The sequence below is a fragment of the Panthera onca genome, chromosome A2 (assembly GCF_046562875.1).
Source record: "Panthera onca isolate mPanOnc1 chromosome A2, mPanOnc1 haplotype 2, whole genome shotgun sequence".
In the NCBI taxonomy this organism is placed as follows: domain Eukaryota; kingdom Metazoa; phylum Chordata; class Mammalia; order Carnivora; family Felidae; genus Panthera; species Panthera onca.
Window position 1 is genome coordinate 153,449,181 of NC_138340.1, and position 15,570 is coordinate 153,464,750.

At 45.5% G+C, this 15,570-nt stretch overlaps 1 protein-coding gene across 1 annotated transcript in view; it reads right to left on the reverse strand.

The window, feature by feature from the left end:
- The window catches only part of KIAA1549 (KIAA1549 ortholog), a 161,607-nt gene that overhangs the window by 39,395 nt on the left and 106,642 nt on the right, over positions 1-15,570 (reverse strand). Inside the window, exons 16-18 of the mRNA XM_081790753.1 lie at positions 7,189-7,394; positions 5,445-5,668; positions 4,336-4,489 (exon numbers count right to left, since the gene is read on the reverse strand). Of these exons, the coding sequence (XP_081646879.1) occupies positions 4,336-4,489; positions 5,445-5,668; positions 7,189-7,394 (584 nt within the window). The remainder of the gene's footprint in view (positions 1-4,335; positions 4,490-5,444; positions 5,669-7,188; positions 7,395-15,570) is intronic.

Sequence of the window (15,570 nt, forward strand, 5' to 3'; positions counted from 1 at the left end):
TTGGTTTAGGTCATGATCCCAGGGTTGTGCTCTCTCAAAAATAAATATTAAAAAGAGGGGGAAAAAAAAAAAAAGAAGGGCACCTGGGTGGCTCAGTTGGTTGAGTGTCTGACTTCAGCTCAGGTCATGATCTCGCAGTAAGTGGGCTTGAGCCCCACATCAGACTCTGTGCCGACAGCTCAGAGCCTAGAGCCTGCAGCCTGCTTCAGATTCTGTGTCTCCCTCTCTCTCTGCCCCTCCCCTGCTGGATCTCTCTCTCTCTCAAAAATAATTATTAAAAAAAAAAAAACTTCTTAAAAAAAGCCTCTGTCCTGTCCAACAGATGATCCATTATTACTCATGCCAGCATCAAACATTTAAGGGCAGTCACTGCTTAACTCCAGACAGAAAACCACACTACAGACTGGCAAACCACAAACGGCCCTCAGACCTGTTTTGCTTGGCCTGTGCAGTCTTAAAAAAATAAAGAGCTAATATTTTTTAAAACCTGAAGATTTAATATTAACACTCAGATTTGTGGATTCTCTTGGCAGAACCTGAAGCTGTGGCATCACCCGGCCCTTACTCCTCCGACAGAAACAACTGCCGTTGAGCAGTGGCTGGCTCTTGAGATGGATCCAGGGTCCTTCCCCTCCCAACAGCAGGGGGGTGGTCCCACTGCTGTATGCATGACACCTCGGTCTCTTTCTCTAAAACTGGGCTATCCCAGGAAAGGTTCCAGTAAGTGAGAGCTGTCCTCAAGGAATTGTAAGTAAGGATTCGGGGTCCCAAGGGGTTCTCTGACGTATGACGAGCGCTAGAAGAACTCTGTGTTCCTTTCCTTACGAGGTGGATAAAAGGTCCACATGCAGGCCCCTCTCCCATTCTTGGATTTCTTGAAGAGCAGAAAGGGAAGACTGTGGTCAGTAGTACGTCACCAGACTAACAGTTCATGGTGGAACAAAGGAAAAGGGTGTCTATAAACACATCCCACTGGCGAGTGAAAGGGTCTCTCCAAAGACAGAAGTGATGCTCCTGGTGGTGGTTCCAGTCAGTGACTAGTTACCTGTTGTTTAAATGAAAGAAGGCAAGAAAGAAACAACAGGCCCAAAATGGAGTCGCTGCCCCCCCAGGAGCAAACCAAGACTTCACTGCATTTTCAGCCTCTTCCAGGAATGTGACCTTTAACCAGTCAATCTGGAAATTCCTGATCTGCACTAGTGAGGTAACAGGCGTGATAGACCACCGCCCCCCTTCCCCCAGAGAAAGGTGACCTTGCCTGAAACAATTCGCTCTTTGTTAGAAAACTTCCTTTTCTGCCCCCTTCCATTTTGTACAGCTCCTCGGAGCTCCTTTCAACTCTCCGCGTCTGATGCTGTGGGATTCAAGAGCTGTTGAGTAAAGTCTATGAGATCTTCAAACTTACTCGGGTGAATCCTGCTTTATAGCGTTGTGTGGCAAGGAAGCGAGCATGTGGCCACACAAAAAACTGCAAGCCTGAACAGAGATTCCAACGGTTTAACTTTTACAGCAAAAAGTATGCTGTGAAGGAGGGACTCATGAATCTTGCCAAGAAGGCAAAGAGCTACGGAGCCATGACGTTAGAGCTTTCCGTTCTTTCTTCTTCCGGTCTCCTCATTTTGCAGGCTACACTGCCAGCAACTTGCAGGCCAACAAGAGATCTTCATTTTTCTGTATCTCGACACCTGTAGGGTGTTTCACATAGAGGTGGTAGTCAATAATACAGGGGGAACCGTGGTGTGTGGAAAGGAAGATTTACCCAGGATCCCTGCTGGAATTTGAATTCCACTCTCTTGAATCTCAGCCTGATAATTTCGTTATTAGTCAATGTGTTTTCCTTCGGACAGGTACACATTCGCCCGTCATTCCTCAGAAATACATAGGAAGTTTTTACCTTCAGTCATCAGACAGGATGTACTCTGGTGCCCATTTTGCAGTCTTCCGTAGGAATTCTAAGAGAGTGATCAGACACCCTGGCTAGCCCACGACAATGTCAGAGTATGCCTGCTGTCCCAGTATAATCATTAATAGAGACTCTTTTCACTCTCCCAAGTGCCAGGCTTGGATGATAAATTGTATCAGGGGTAGACAAACCTTTTCCGTAAAGGGCCAGACAGCAATTATCTTAGGCTCTGTGAGTCACAGAGACTTTGCTGCTCTGTTATTTAACTCTAACACTGCAGCAAGAGCAGCCATAGAGAACACACAGATGAATGGTGCAAGGGCACAACAGTGTTCCAATAAAACTTTACAAAAACAAGTGGCTGGCTGGATTTGGCCTGAGGGCCATACCGTGCTGAGGCCTGAATTACAATGGTAACCCCAGTTGCCAAGAAATCTAGGAATATTCCTTTCACCCTAGGAGAAAAGAGCTCATAACGAGAAGACATTTTGAAGGTAGAGTGTAAAATTTAAGAAAAAAACACATGAGTAGTATAATCTTCAAGATGAAATACTACCTAAGAAAAAATGAGTTCAAAAAAAAGGGGGGGGGATTATCTTTGAAAGCGTGTGTTTCAGAATTTTTATGGAATGGAAAAAGCCCACGTAAGAAAAATTTCATTTTAAGGAATCTCTGAAAAAATGAAGCCGGCTGACTGAGGCGGAGCTCTCCAGGGAAGGGCTGCTTTCCACCAGCTGAAGGAGGGGTCTCTGCTTTCCACTAAGAAAAAGAGCAGGAAGTACAAGGATGATCCGGTCACCCTGAAGGAGGCCTGATTTCGGATCACTGATGAAGACAAATGGAGAGAGCAAGAAGACGACAAAAGACTTCATGGCAACAGATGACGGGACTCAGGGCTACTTAAAAAAAGACGGGATGGGGCTGCGGATTTCCTCTGAGAGATGAGCCCTGGCTGGCTCGGGAAGTCAAGGGGTAAGAAGGAATGCGCCCCCCCCCCCCCCCCACCGCCACCTCTTCTATTTATCGGTTTCACGCATCAGGCCTGCAAGTCCCCATCAGGCCTGCAAGTCCCCGGTGAGACAAAAGCAAAAGTTCAAGTGACTATCCTGGGGAGCCCAGGGGACAGTCTTCTCCAGGTGAAGCCCAGACAGCCACCTGTCCACAGCACAAGAACACTACAAGAGCGCCACCTGCTGTATGAATTGCCAGCCCGGGCTCCCCCATCTCAGGAATTCATCCACAGCTCATTCCATTCAGGAGCACAACAGTCTCAACTGGAGAACCTTGCGACCCCCTGGGATTGCACCAATCCTCACAAACACGCACGGCCAGTCTTTAAAACACCAGAAATACAGTCAGTTGCCAAGGAAAAGTCTGGTTCTTTCGGATGATCATGATTCGATGCTATCTAGCCCCAACGTCAGTGTAGTGTTTGCCCTATCTCCATAATTAGTCTTCATATCTTTCCAGGGTAGTTATTTGTCTAATTTAGGAGGCAATGGCTGGTTGCATAAATTCTGTCCAAAGTGATCATGCGCATCACAAGCCCCTTCTCCAAGATGTGGGGTTTTTTTTTGTTTTTTTTTATTTTTATTATCTTTTTTTTTTTTTTTTGCTAATGTCTCTCTAAACAAGGATGCCTCTGTAAGCGCATCTCCGGAAGGAGGAAGGGGTCTTGTGCAATGAGCCAGGTTTGCACCCCGGCCCAAGGCTACCGGTGTCCTTCCCGCACTGCTGGAAGTCAGCCACATCTGGCTCTCCCTCCGTCTTGGGTTGTCTTTGTGTCACAGACCTTTGGGGAGGCTGGCACTTTCTTCCCTACTCAATGAGGTCTGTGTATGTGCGCCTTAATGCTCTCAATGTCTGCCTTTAACACTTCAAGCAATTCTGTGTGTGCCCCTTTCCGTTGGAAGAAAAAAAAGTTTAATTCCGTATTTCTTAATTTCCATTAAGCTCTTTGTTCCATTAAAATTACACACACACACACACACACACACACACACACACACACACACAGACACACACACAATACCTTCTTGCACTCTAGGAAGAGAAGGGATAGACAAAACCCTAAATACCCCTCCTATCACCAAGAAACCCAAACAATTCTATGACCGGGGGAAGAAAGAAAAAATTGTTTTCCAGTTAACTTCCAGGAGTACCCATCCTGAAGCATAAGAGAACAGGGCTTGTGTACAGAAAGGACAAACACGGGGTGACGTTTCCAGAGGGCTCACTTCGCAGCCTGCTGGGCTCTGTGACTCAAGTCTCCTCTCAAAGGAGCAGCCTACCAGTTCCCTCACTCCACATTGTCTCATGGCCCTGAGTGTCAGTCATCGGCAGCAACAGCACACAGGGCAGCAGCCACTAGCAGTCACTCTCCGAAGAGCCACCCCACCCCGGCTCCGGGAGCTAGAGTCAGCGTTACGTACTGGGCAACCAATGTAGGCAGAGTTGTGGACACCGGGGGGCCTCTTGTAAGTGCCATCGCTGTCTGTGGTGATGAGTCTGTCCTTCTCAGCATCTCCGGGACAGCCGTTGACCTGGTGTTTTCGGCGTGGTTTAGGAGATCGTTTTATCCTGGAGCTGTGGGAGGGGGTGGGGGCAGGAAGGAGGTTATCTTCATAGGAAATAATCCTTCCTGCCAGTAGCTTATCCACTAAACACAAAGTATTTTCCAAGCATCTGGGATATGGTGGCCACTGTGGTGAACACCCCATAGGATACAAATATGTAAGACATAGTCTCTGCTATGAGGAAGCCACAGTCTACCTGAGCATATTAAATGCACGCAACAGAGAATAATATAAGGTAATATATAACCGTGACTTTTTCCGGACTTTCAGAGAAGGGCAAGATCAGTGTGAGCTACCAGTATCATGGCTGGCTATACAGCACCTGAACTAGGTCTTGAAGAGCAAGTAGGATCTGCAGAAGGGGAGGGATGTGGGGAGAAATGCGAAGCAGATGAATGTATGGCGGGCAACAGCAGGCCCATCTAAGGGAGAGACAGTTCTGTCTACACTGCTGGATGGTGGAAAGTAGCCGGAATGGGGAGGCAGGGCGCCTCCTGTTACAGGGCAGGTTCCATGAGGCAGGGAACCAAAGCAGTTACAGGTGTTGGACACAGCAAGACCAACCAGAGCAGCGATTATAGCACACACACGTGCCTTCGGGGCAGGGGTCCGGAAGGCCAAGAGACCAAGACTCGGAGGGCAGCTATGGGAAAAGAAATGCACCTGCACCTGACACGGACGGGTGCCCACGCGAAGGAGGTGAAGGTACTGGAGGTGAGGGTGGGATGGGAGAGGAGGGAGATTCCCCAGTGAGAGAGACTCGAGCACAGCCATCTGAGAAAGAGAAGGTGCCTGCCATATCCAACTAGGTGAATTCAGGGAGGCAGAATAAAGCCAGGGCCGGGGTTCTGAGGCCCCTGGAGGAGCAGGCGGGAGCATGAGAAGAGGCCCAGCAGGAGCAAGGCCGACGGCGCCTCCACAGGCAACCCTTGGGGGGTGCCCCTGCCCCCTCTGCGGACGCCCACCTCTTCCTGGGCTCTATGAACACCGAGGGCACGCTGGCCGTGGGGTCCAGGATCTTGTCGATCTGCATCTGCGCCCTGCGGTATACACGGTGCCGCTCGCGCGTGTCGCCCGAGGACAGGTCGTCCACCACCGGGAATTCGTAGTGGCCACGGCGCTTGGCGCGGAGACGGATCTTGTTCCGATGGTGCTCGATCTCGGACTTGTGCCGCAGGGCCGTCTGGATCTGCGTGGCCGAGGGGAGAGAAATGAGTCACATGGAATGTTCCCAAAGGTTCCTGCCACCCACGCTGAGACAGCATCTTAGGGAAGGCCTTTCTTTTCCCCAGACCCGTGTCCAGGCCCAAAGGGACAGGCACTCCCACACGGGGGCATACATACCTATGTATCAAGCACTACATTTTAAAAAGAGAGTAAAAAAAAAAAAAAAAAAAAAAGATGTATGCTATCAAGTTGTGAGGCCACAGGCCTGGTGAGCACATTCCCTTCTTTCTTTCCACCAGATGGAAAATCCACTTTAGGGAGGATTTACCCATAGCAGGTACAGAGGCGTGCAGACAGCTCTAGGTTAGGACTGGGGCTGAGCAGGGCCAGGACTCGGTGAGAAGAGACAACACACACCATCCTAAACCCGGGACACACGTTCTTGTCACATTCTTAGCAAGAAGCCAATGAGGGCTAGAGAGGGAAAACTCTAGGAACTCTTGATGGGACTTCGGTAAGATGATCTACTTCAAGGATCACCTTTAAAGTGGGCAGGGGGTTTCCGCCACACCAATTGCTTATGACTTCATCCTGGCAGAACTCACAACAGTAGCAGGTATTTGTTAGAGGCAGGAAATGCACAGCATGAAGCTATGTGCAGTCCTAAATGGCTCAGGCCAGGTCAAACCTTTCAAGTTCAAGGTAACAGTGCCTTGGCCTGGCCTTCTGCTTCCCCAAATCTTACCAACTCACTCTTCCAGGATTCACTGGAAGACGATTTTACTACGCCTTCCTAGATCCTTGGGATCAGAGCGGATCTATCTGGGATCACCCCCCAATTCAAAGGTTCATTAGGAAAACCGATAGGACTTAGCATTTAGTCCCATTTAATACAGCAAAAGGACGCAAATTAAAATAAGCACAGTACGGTATGTGGGGTGAAATCTGGAGGAAATAAAGCACAAGCTTCTAAGAGGCCTTTCCCAGGGGAGTCACACTAAATATGCTTAATTCCTCCAGCAATGAGTTGCGACAACACATGTGAGATGTTGTCCACCAAGGAAGCCCATCAGAGATGCAGTGCCCAGGATCGGTACTGGGGGCTGGTCCAACAGGCACCCTCTGTCTAGCGTGTACCAAAATCCCAGAGTCCCAGAAAGGAAAAGAGATGTTCGAGTAAGTCATAACGTTTGCAAAAACGGTCTGGGCACAGTGAACCACTCTGTTCTGGGAATGACAGGAGCCTTTCTGACATGTAAGTTCCTCAACATCAGCCAAGGGCCAAAAGAGGACTCTTGAAGGATAGCAATCTCATGTTTGCCACGTGAACTCTCTGCACAACGGCCAGTGTGCGAAACGGTGTCCTTGAATGGTATCTGATCTAAAAAAGCGGAGCATAAAACTTAAAATTAAGCATACTTCTTAGCAGCTCCGACCTTCAACACTGCAATTTTCACTTGTTGGTAAGCACTGACCAAATCAGAATGTGTTGTTGTTTTTTTTTTTTTTAATATAAATGTACTTTTCAATATGAGCAAATACCTCTTTGTTAATTTTGTTGGTTTCTGCCACCCGGTCGGCCAGTACGGTGTGCTGAACTGGAGGTCCTGGTATCGGCTGCATGGCGATCAGCTGTATCTTACTGGGAACCCGCCGGCTGGCCTCTAAGGACCGGGAGAGCCTGTCCACGTGCTCAAAGATGGAGGCTGACGAGTGCTGCTCGTTCCCTGAACTGGGCGGCGGTGGCCCTGGAGCAGAAGGAAAAGCAAAAGCATAAATAAAGCCATCCCAAAGAAACAGCAAATAATCAATCGTGACGCTGCATGGTGTCAAAACTTGCCATGTTTCGTCTAACGGCATCTCAAAGTCTTCAGGAAGGAAAGAGAGAGGACAGGAGCTGCTTAGTCAGTCACTAAGCAACTTGCACAACTTTTAGAGGAACATTGAAAGCAGCTCTGAACTTCCGCTATCAGTTGGAATGATAAAAATTTAGCCACCAGGGCAATTATACTGATAGAAAAACAAGAGAATAGGGAACAGTGGACATGCAGGTATGTGCTGGTTAACAATGAACACATCTGGAAAATTACAGAAAAGTTATGAAAGAAATTGAAGAAGACACACAAAAAATTGGAAAAACATTCCATGCTCCTGGACTGGAAGAACAAATATTTTCAAAATGTTGGTATTACACAAAGCAATCTACATATTCAGTGCAATCCCTATCAAAATAACACCAGGATTCTTCACAGAGCTAGAACAAACAATCCTAAAACTTGTATGGAACCAGAAAAGACCCTGAAAAGCCAAAACAATCCTGCAAAAGAAAACCAAAGCTGGAGGAATCACAATCCTGGACTTCAAAATACATTACAAAGTTATAACCATCAAGACAGTATGGTACTGGCACAAGAAAAGACACTCTGCCCAGTGGAACAGAATAGAGAACCCAGAAATGGACACACAAACATATGGCCAACTAATCTTTGACAAAGCAAGAAAGAATATCCAATGGGATAAAGACAGTCTCTTTAGCAAGTGGTGCTGGGAAAACTGGACAGCGACATGCAGAAGAATGAACCTGGACCACTTTCTTACACCATACACAAAAATAAACTCAAAATGGATGAAAGACCTAAACATAAGAAAGGAAGCCATCAAAATCCTAGAGAAGAAAGCAGGCAAAAATCTCTTTGACCTTGGCGGCAGCAACTTCTTACTCAACACTCCCTCCCTCAGAGGCAAGGGAAACAAAAGCAAAAATCAACTACTGGGACCTCATCAAAATAAAAAGCTTCTGCACTGCAAAGGAAACAATCAGCAAAACTAAAAGGCAACCGACAGAACGGGAGAAGATATTTGCAAATGACACATCAGGTAAAGAGTTAGTTTCCAAAATCTATAAAGAACTTATCAAACTCAATACTCAAAAAACAAATAATCCAGTGAAGAAATGGGCAAAAGACATGAATAGACACTTCTCCAAAGACGACATCCAACCGACACATGAAAAAATGCTCAACATCACTCATCATCAGGGAAATACAAGTCAGAACCACAATGAGATACCACCTCACACCTGTCAGAATGGCTAACATTAACAACTCAGTCAACAACAGACGTTGGCAAGGATGCGGAGAAAGAGGATCTCTTTTGCATTGTTGGTGGGAATGCAAGCTGGTGCAGCCACTCTAGAAAACAGTATGGAGGTTCCTCAAAATGTTAAAAATAGAACTACCCTACGACCCAGCAATTGCATTACTAGGTATTTATCCAAGGGATACAGATAGGCTGTTTCAAAGGGGCACAGGCATCCCAATGTTTATCGCAGCACTATCAACAACAGCCAAAGTATGGAAAGAGCCCAAATGTCCATCAACGGATGAATAGATAAAGAAGATGTGGTATACATACACAATGGAGTATTACTCGGCAACCAAAAAGAATGAAATCCTGTGGTGCCTGGGTGGCTCAATTGGTTAAGCCATCTGACTCTTGGTTTGGGCTCAGGTCATGATCTCATGGTTTGTGAGTTCAAGCCCCACAATGGGCCCTGTGCTGACAGTGTAGAGCCTGCTTGGGATTCTCTCTTTCCCTCTCTCTGCACCCCCCGACTCACTCTCTCTGTCTCTCTCTCAAAAATAAATCAATAAACAAAAGAAAAAAAATGAAATTTTGCCATTTGTAACTACGTGGATGAACTAGAGGGTATTATGCTAACCAAATTAGTCACAGAAAGACAAATATCATATGACTTCACTCATATGAGGAATTTAAGATACAAAACAAATGAACAAAAGGGAAGCAAAACTAATATAAGAACAGGGAGGGGGAAAAAACATAAGAGATTCTTAAATATAGAGAACTGAAGGTTGCTGGAGGGATTATGGGTGGAGGGATGGGCTAAGGTAAGGGTAAGGGGCATTAAGGAAGATACTTGTTGGGATGAGCACTGGCTTTTATACATACAGGATGAATCACTGGAATCTATTCCTGAAATCATTATTACGATATATGCTAACTTGGATGTAAATTTTAAAAAATAAAAATAAAGGGGAGCCTGGGTGGCTCAGTCAGTTAAGTGTCCGACTTCGGCTCAGGTCATGATCTCATGGTTTGTGAGTTCGAGCCCCGCGCTGGGCTCTGTGCTGACAGCTCAGAGCCTGGAGCCTGCTTCGGATTGTGTCTCGCTCTCTCTCTCTGCCCCTCCCCTGCTCACACTCTGTCTCTATCTCAAAAATAAATAAAACATTAAAAAAAATTTTTTAATAAAAATAAAAAAGAATTCTCACGGCAAAAGAAAAAAAAATTAAAATAATGAACACATCTAGTCTTTCAGTTCTGACACACAAAGAAAACTAAGTTGAAGAGCCACAAAAAGAAAAAGCTGCGGCCGAGAGGGAATTTTTCCCACTTAAAAAAACAGGAGTGGTACCCTTAAAAAAGGGGGACACTACATGGCATGCATATCTTACTACATTGAACTTTAAAAATTTTTTTTAACGTTTATTCATTTTTTTTGATAGAGCATGAGTGGGGGAGGGGCAGAGAGAGAGAGGGAGACACAGAATCCGAAGCAGGCTCCAGGCTCTGAACTGACAGCACAGAGCCTGACGTGGGGCTCGAACTCAGGGACCGTGAGATCATGACCTGAGCTGAAGTTGGGACACTCAACGGACTGAGCCACCCAGGCACCCCAACATTGAACTTTTCAGAAAAGTAACCAGAACTTCAAAAGAGAGGGGTGCCCAGGTGGCTCAGTCGGTTAAGTGTCCAACTTAAGCTTGGTCATGGTCTCATGGTTCATGAGTTCGAGCCCCGTGTCTGGCTCTGTGCTGACAGCTCGGAGCCTGGTTCGGATTGTGTGTCTTCCTCTCTCTCTCTGCCCCTCCCTCACTCACACTCTGTCTCTGTCTCTCAAAAATGAATAAGCGTTAAAAAAAATTAAAAAGAAAACAGAGACCGGATCTTAGTAGAATGGGTGATTTTCTCCAATTTCTTGCATTTTCTCTAGTGGGGATTTTCTCTAATGCCTATGACTTTGGTAGTAGATATAATCCAAATAAACTTTACTTTTCAAAAGGCAAAGAGAGAGATGCAGAAGGGATGAAGAGATGGGAAGAGCTTGATAGAGGTACTTAGATACACTCCCTCTGCTAAGCCACAGTTGTCCCCTGAACACTCTGGACAGTGCTTTACAATACACGACCAAGAGGTCACAAGAAGGAGCGAGAGCGTGTGGAATCTGTTTTAATGCACGCACATCAGTGGTGTGTACGTCTTTGTATTTCCTCTCAATTTGAATTATATCCCACACGATTAGAAATGATTTATAGAACTGTGAATGAATGACGCCTCTCTAGCAAGGGAGCATCGTTATCTGGATTCGGCTATTCTCGGGCTTTCCTTCCCTGCCCTGGGCCCAGAGGGAGCCTATTTGTGCAACACAAGCACAGCCGGCACCACCATTCATCCTGTGGCAGCTACTCAAATTGCAGGCACAAAGCCTAAAAGGGGGTAATTAGCTTCGCCAGACAGGCTAGCCTTGCTAACCCAAACTTTCACAGTAACAGCAAATGTCACAAAGGGGAACCCTTTAAGCTACTGACACTTAAAGATGAGACGCTTTCCTCCAGAAGGGTTAACAGACCGGGGCACACAGATGACAAAGGAAGATCACCATTCCCCGACTTCCGCGCTGTCTTCCTGCCTGGGTACCTCCGAGCTGCAAGCCTATGCCTAGCTCCTGTCGGTGCCCTCTTCCAGTCCCCAGCTGTGGTCACGGTTTGGCACAATTCACCAACTGCAACCAGACAATATATGTATGTGTATATATCTGTAACGGGGATATACTTTTTTAAGTGTATTTATTTGGGGGAGGGGTGGGGAGGGTTAGAGAGAGAGGGAAAGAGAGAGAACCCCAAGGAGGCTCCAAACCATCAGTGCTGAGCTCGATGTGGGGCTCAGACTCATGAACTGTGACATCATGACCTGAACCGAAGTTGGATGTTTAACCAACTGAGCCACCTGGGCGCCCCATAACTTGGTTATTTTTATGTTTGCTATATATTGTACAAATAAAAACTGCATGGACAATAATGACCAATGGAAGGTACAACTGGATACACAGAGATTAATCTGCATGAATATACCTTAAGGTAATAGGAGATTTTGGATTAAAATCCATTTATATTCAAATAGAAAACCAAAAAAACTGTAATGATAGAAATTAGAGTATAGGATAATGTAGACAAAGCAGGACGACAGGGGAAAGAACTATAGGAAGTGCTGAAATGGTGAAGCTATAAAACATTTTTAAAGAATTTTAATTTCATTATCTGCAGGTGAATACAAAGTACACTATCGCTAAGGCCCGTGGCCCCCATTAGTGTCCTGGGAGGCAGGGATCACATTTCTGTCTTCCTCTTCCTCCCATTCTAGCACCTCACCCGCCACAGGCACTAAGCACAGATATGCTGAATGCAGGACTAACCAACCAGTCACTTCAACTAAGTTTATAAAATTTTACCCCACAAAGGCATCCGGGAATCTGCTTCAATGAAAAGAATTCTAATCTGTGAATTTAGTCATTCTATGAATGAGTGCTCCACAATTCCTTGACAAACTTTGATGTGATGGGCAGTCAAAACAGTTGCCCTGCAATCTCCCCCAAATTATTCATTTGCTTTGCAAACTCCGTAGCAACGCCAAAGGAGGTTATCGGCTTAGCTCCAACTGAAACTTCTAGAAGTCCATTCTACAATTCAGAACTTGTGGAATTCTCATGAACGAAGTGCCAACTACTTAAAAATCACATCCTTGGGGCGCCTGGGTGGCTCAGTCGGTTGAGCGTCCAACTTCAGCTCAGGTCATGATCTCTCAGTCTGTGAGTTCGAGCCCCGCATCAGGCTCTGTGCTGACAGCTCAGAGCCTGGAGCCTGTTTCGGATTCTGTGTCTCCCTCTCTCTCCGCCCCTCCCTGACTCAGGCTCTCTCTCTGTCTCAGAAATAAACATTAAAAAAAATTTTTTTTTTTAAATCACATCCTTGCACACACGTTTCGCAGTCCTTACCTACTCAGTGGATTCCCGATGACAGAGGAGGAGGGACACAACATTAGGCAAGAACACCACAATGGTGGCACAGTACCAGGCTGAATGCCGTTGCCTTCACACGAGGAAGGTGCATCGTCTCCCTAGCTCATCTCTCTCTTCACAGCTCTGCTAAAGGGAACCCGTGGTAACAATGTGACTTACTCTAAAACCACAGTAACTGTGAACACAATGACATCTAAGTAACCTCCTAAGGGTCCATAGACGGTCATATATATGCATCATGGTCTACCCACCTTCCAAAAATAGTCAGCTGGGCAGGGGATAAAGCACAACCTCTAATAGACCAAAATCAATGATGCTCTTTTCTCAGCCACCATTGCAGTGTGGGTCAGAGGACTTGTGACATCCATCGCAAGTCTTACCAACGAGTCAGAGGCCAGGGCACCTGCTGTGTTAAGACAGAACACTGGTCCCAGGGCAACATGGAGGAGGGACCCAAGTGGTTCTCAGGCAACTATGACTTGTCACAAAAGGACTTTTACATGAATCACAAAATAATTCAAAACTATGTTAAAAACTCACAATCCTTGGGAATGCTAACTGGTGCAGCCACTCTGGAAAACAGTATGGAGGGTCCTCAAAAAAATTAAAAATAGAACTACCCTACAACCCAGCAATTGCACTAATAGTTATTTATCCAAGGGACACAGGTATGCTGTTTCCAAGGGGCACACGCACCCCCCATGTTTATAGCAGCACTATCAACAATAGCCAAAGTATGGAAAGAGCCCAAACGTCCATCGATGGATGAATGGATAAAGAAGATGTGGTATATATATACAATGGAGTATTACTCGGCAATCAAAAAGAATGAAATCTTGCCATTTGCCACAACGTGGATGGAACTAGAGTGTATTATGCGAAGCGAAATTAGTCAGAGGAAGACAGATATCACATGACTTCACTCATATGAGGAATTTAAGATACAAAACAGACGTTGGGGCGCCTGGGTGGCTCAGTCGGTTAAGCGTCCGACTTCAGCTCAGGTCACGATCTCACGGTCCGTGAGTTCGAGCCCCACGTCGGGCTCTGGGCTGATGGCTCAGAGCCTGGAGCCTGCTTCCGATTCTGTGTCTCCCTCTCTCTCTGCCCCTCCCGTGTTCATGCTCTGTCTCTCTCTGTCTCAAAAATAAATAAACGTTAAAAAAAAAAAATTACAAAACAGACGAACATAAGGGAAGGGAAGCAAAAAGAATATAAAAACAGGGAGGGGGACAAAACATAAGAGACTCTTAAATACAGAGAACAAACTGACAGTTGCTGGAGAGGCTGTGGGAGGGGGAATGGGGTAAATGGGTAAGGGGCATTAAGGAATCTACTCCTGAAATCACTGTTGCACTACATGCTAACTTGGATGTAAATTTAAAAATAAATAAATTTTTTTTTAAAACTCCCAATCTTTTCTGTAGGGTATTTAAGTTCTATGCAAGCAAAAAAAATACCTTCATGGTAGCTTTAAAGAAGTAAACAAGATCTTTCAAGCGAAGTGATGTTTGTAGTGAGAAAATCATCTTTCTAAAATATGAAAATAACGTACAGATTGTGGCGTCTCTTCAAATCATAATGGTGACATCTTAGCTTCCAGAACTCACAACATCTAGTGTACTTGCCTCCTTCCACGGACAACTCAGTCCCACACCTGACATGCTTACTAGTTGGATTTTGAGTACGTGTTGATACTGATATTTGATTTTTGTTAGCCACACAGAAGATACTGGTTTTAATACTGTTAGTAAGGAGTTAAATGCAGGAACTAAAAGCAAGATTTTCTCAGATAAGCAATGAACAGAAACTGAGAAACTCCAGAACTGATTCTTTTTTTTTCTTTTTCCCTCTCAAACATTTCCTTCCTAGAATCAAAATTAGATTTTAGTTCTGTCTGTCTGAAACAGGGCACCTGTTACCATGGTGCTTAAATAACTTTTACAATTCTGTGAAACTGGATCCAAAGAAAAAACTCTTCCTTTATTGTAAGGGAGTTTTCTTTAACATCAAAAAAGAGCTGGAAGGAATCTCAAAAATGAGCTAGTTTAGTCCTACAGAAGCTCCAAAGGCTAAGGGACTTGCAAGGTCACCAGCATGACAATGATAGATCAGGCCCTCTAGCTTCCATCTAGAATCTGTTCATTTATAGAATATGGTTCACTCGGTACTGCATTTTGAAACAAAGAAATTTATGACGGCAAATGTTAAAGTATAAAAATTACTATTAAAAACAGTATCCTGGGGCATCCCAATTTTCTTTGCATTACTGAAACGGCCCTGAAATATAAATAAAACTCCAGCAAATACAACAGCTGTACTAGCACATTTACTTAACAGAATCTCTTAAACTAAAGCCAAGCTACCTTGCCATCACACCAAAAAATGCTCCTAAGTCTGGTTAGACCTGTGGGCTTAGTTTTGTCACGGAGCAAGAGCTCCACGTTCATGTCTTTGGGACGGACACGAAGTTCATTTCATACCTGGCCTAAACAACCACAGACTACAGATTCAAATATGCTACGCCACCCGATTGCACCGAATGACCTATAGGAAGAATGATCTAGGAACAGAACCAAATATAATGCATTTGGACCCATGATACATAAACGACTTTCTGGCAGTGGCAGCTGGGAAATACTGGAACTGGATCCTAAGAAGGTCACTAAATCCTGGAGGTAGTGTTTGCGAGTCTGGTTGTAGTTTGATTTCCTCTTTGTTCTTGGGGGAGGCAAACCATTTGGACTCTCCACTAGAATGGAACATGGCTATGAACTTCCAAACGTACTTGAGTGAATCCCTAACCTCTAGCGCAGTCCCCCGCCTCC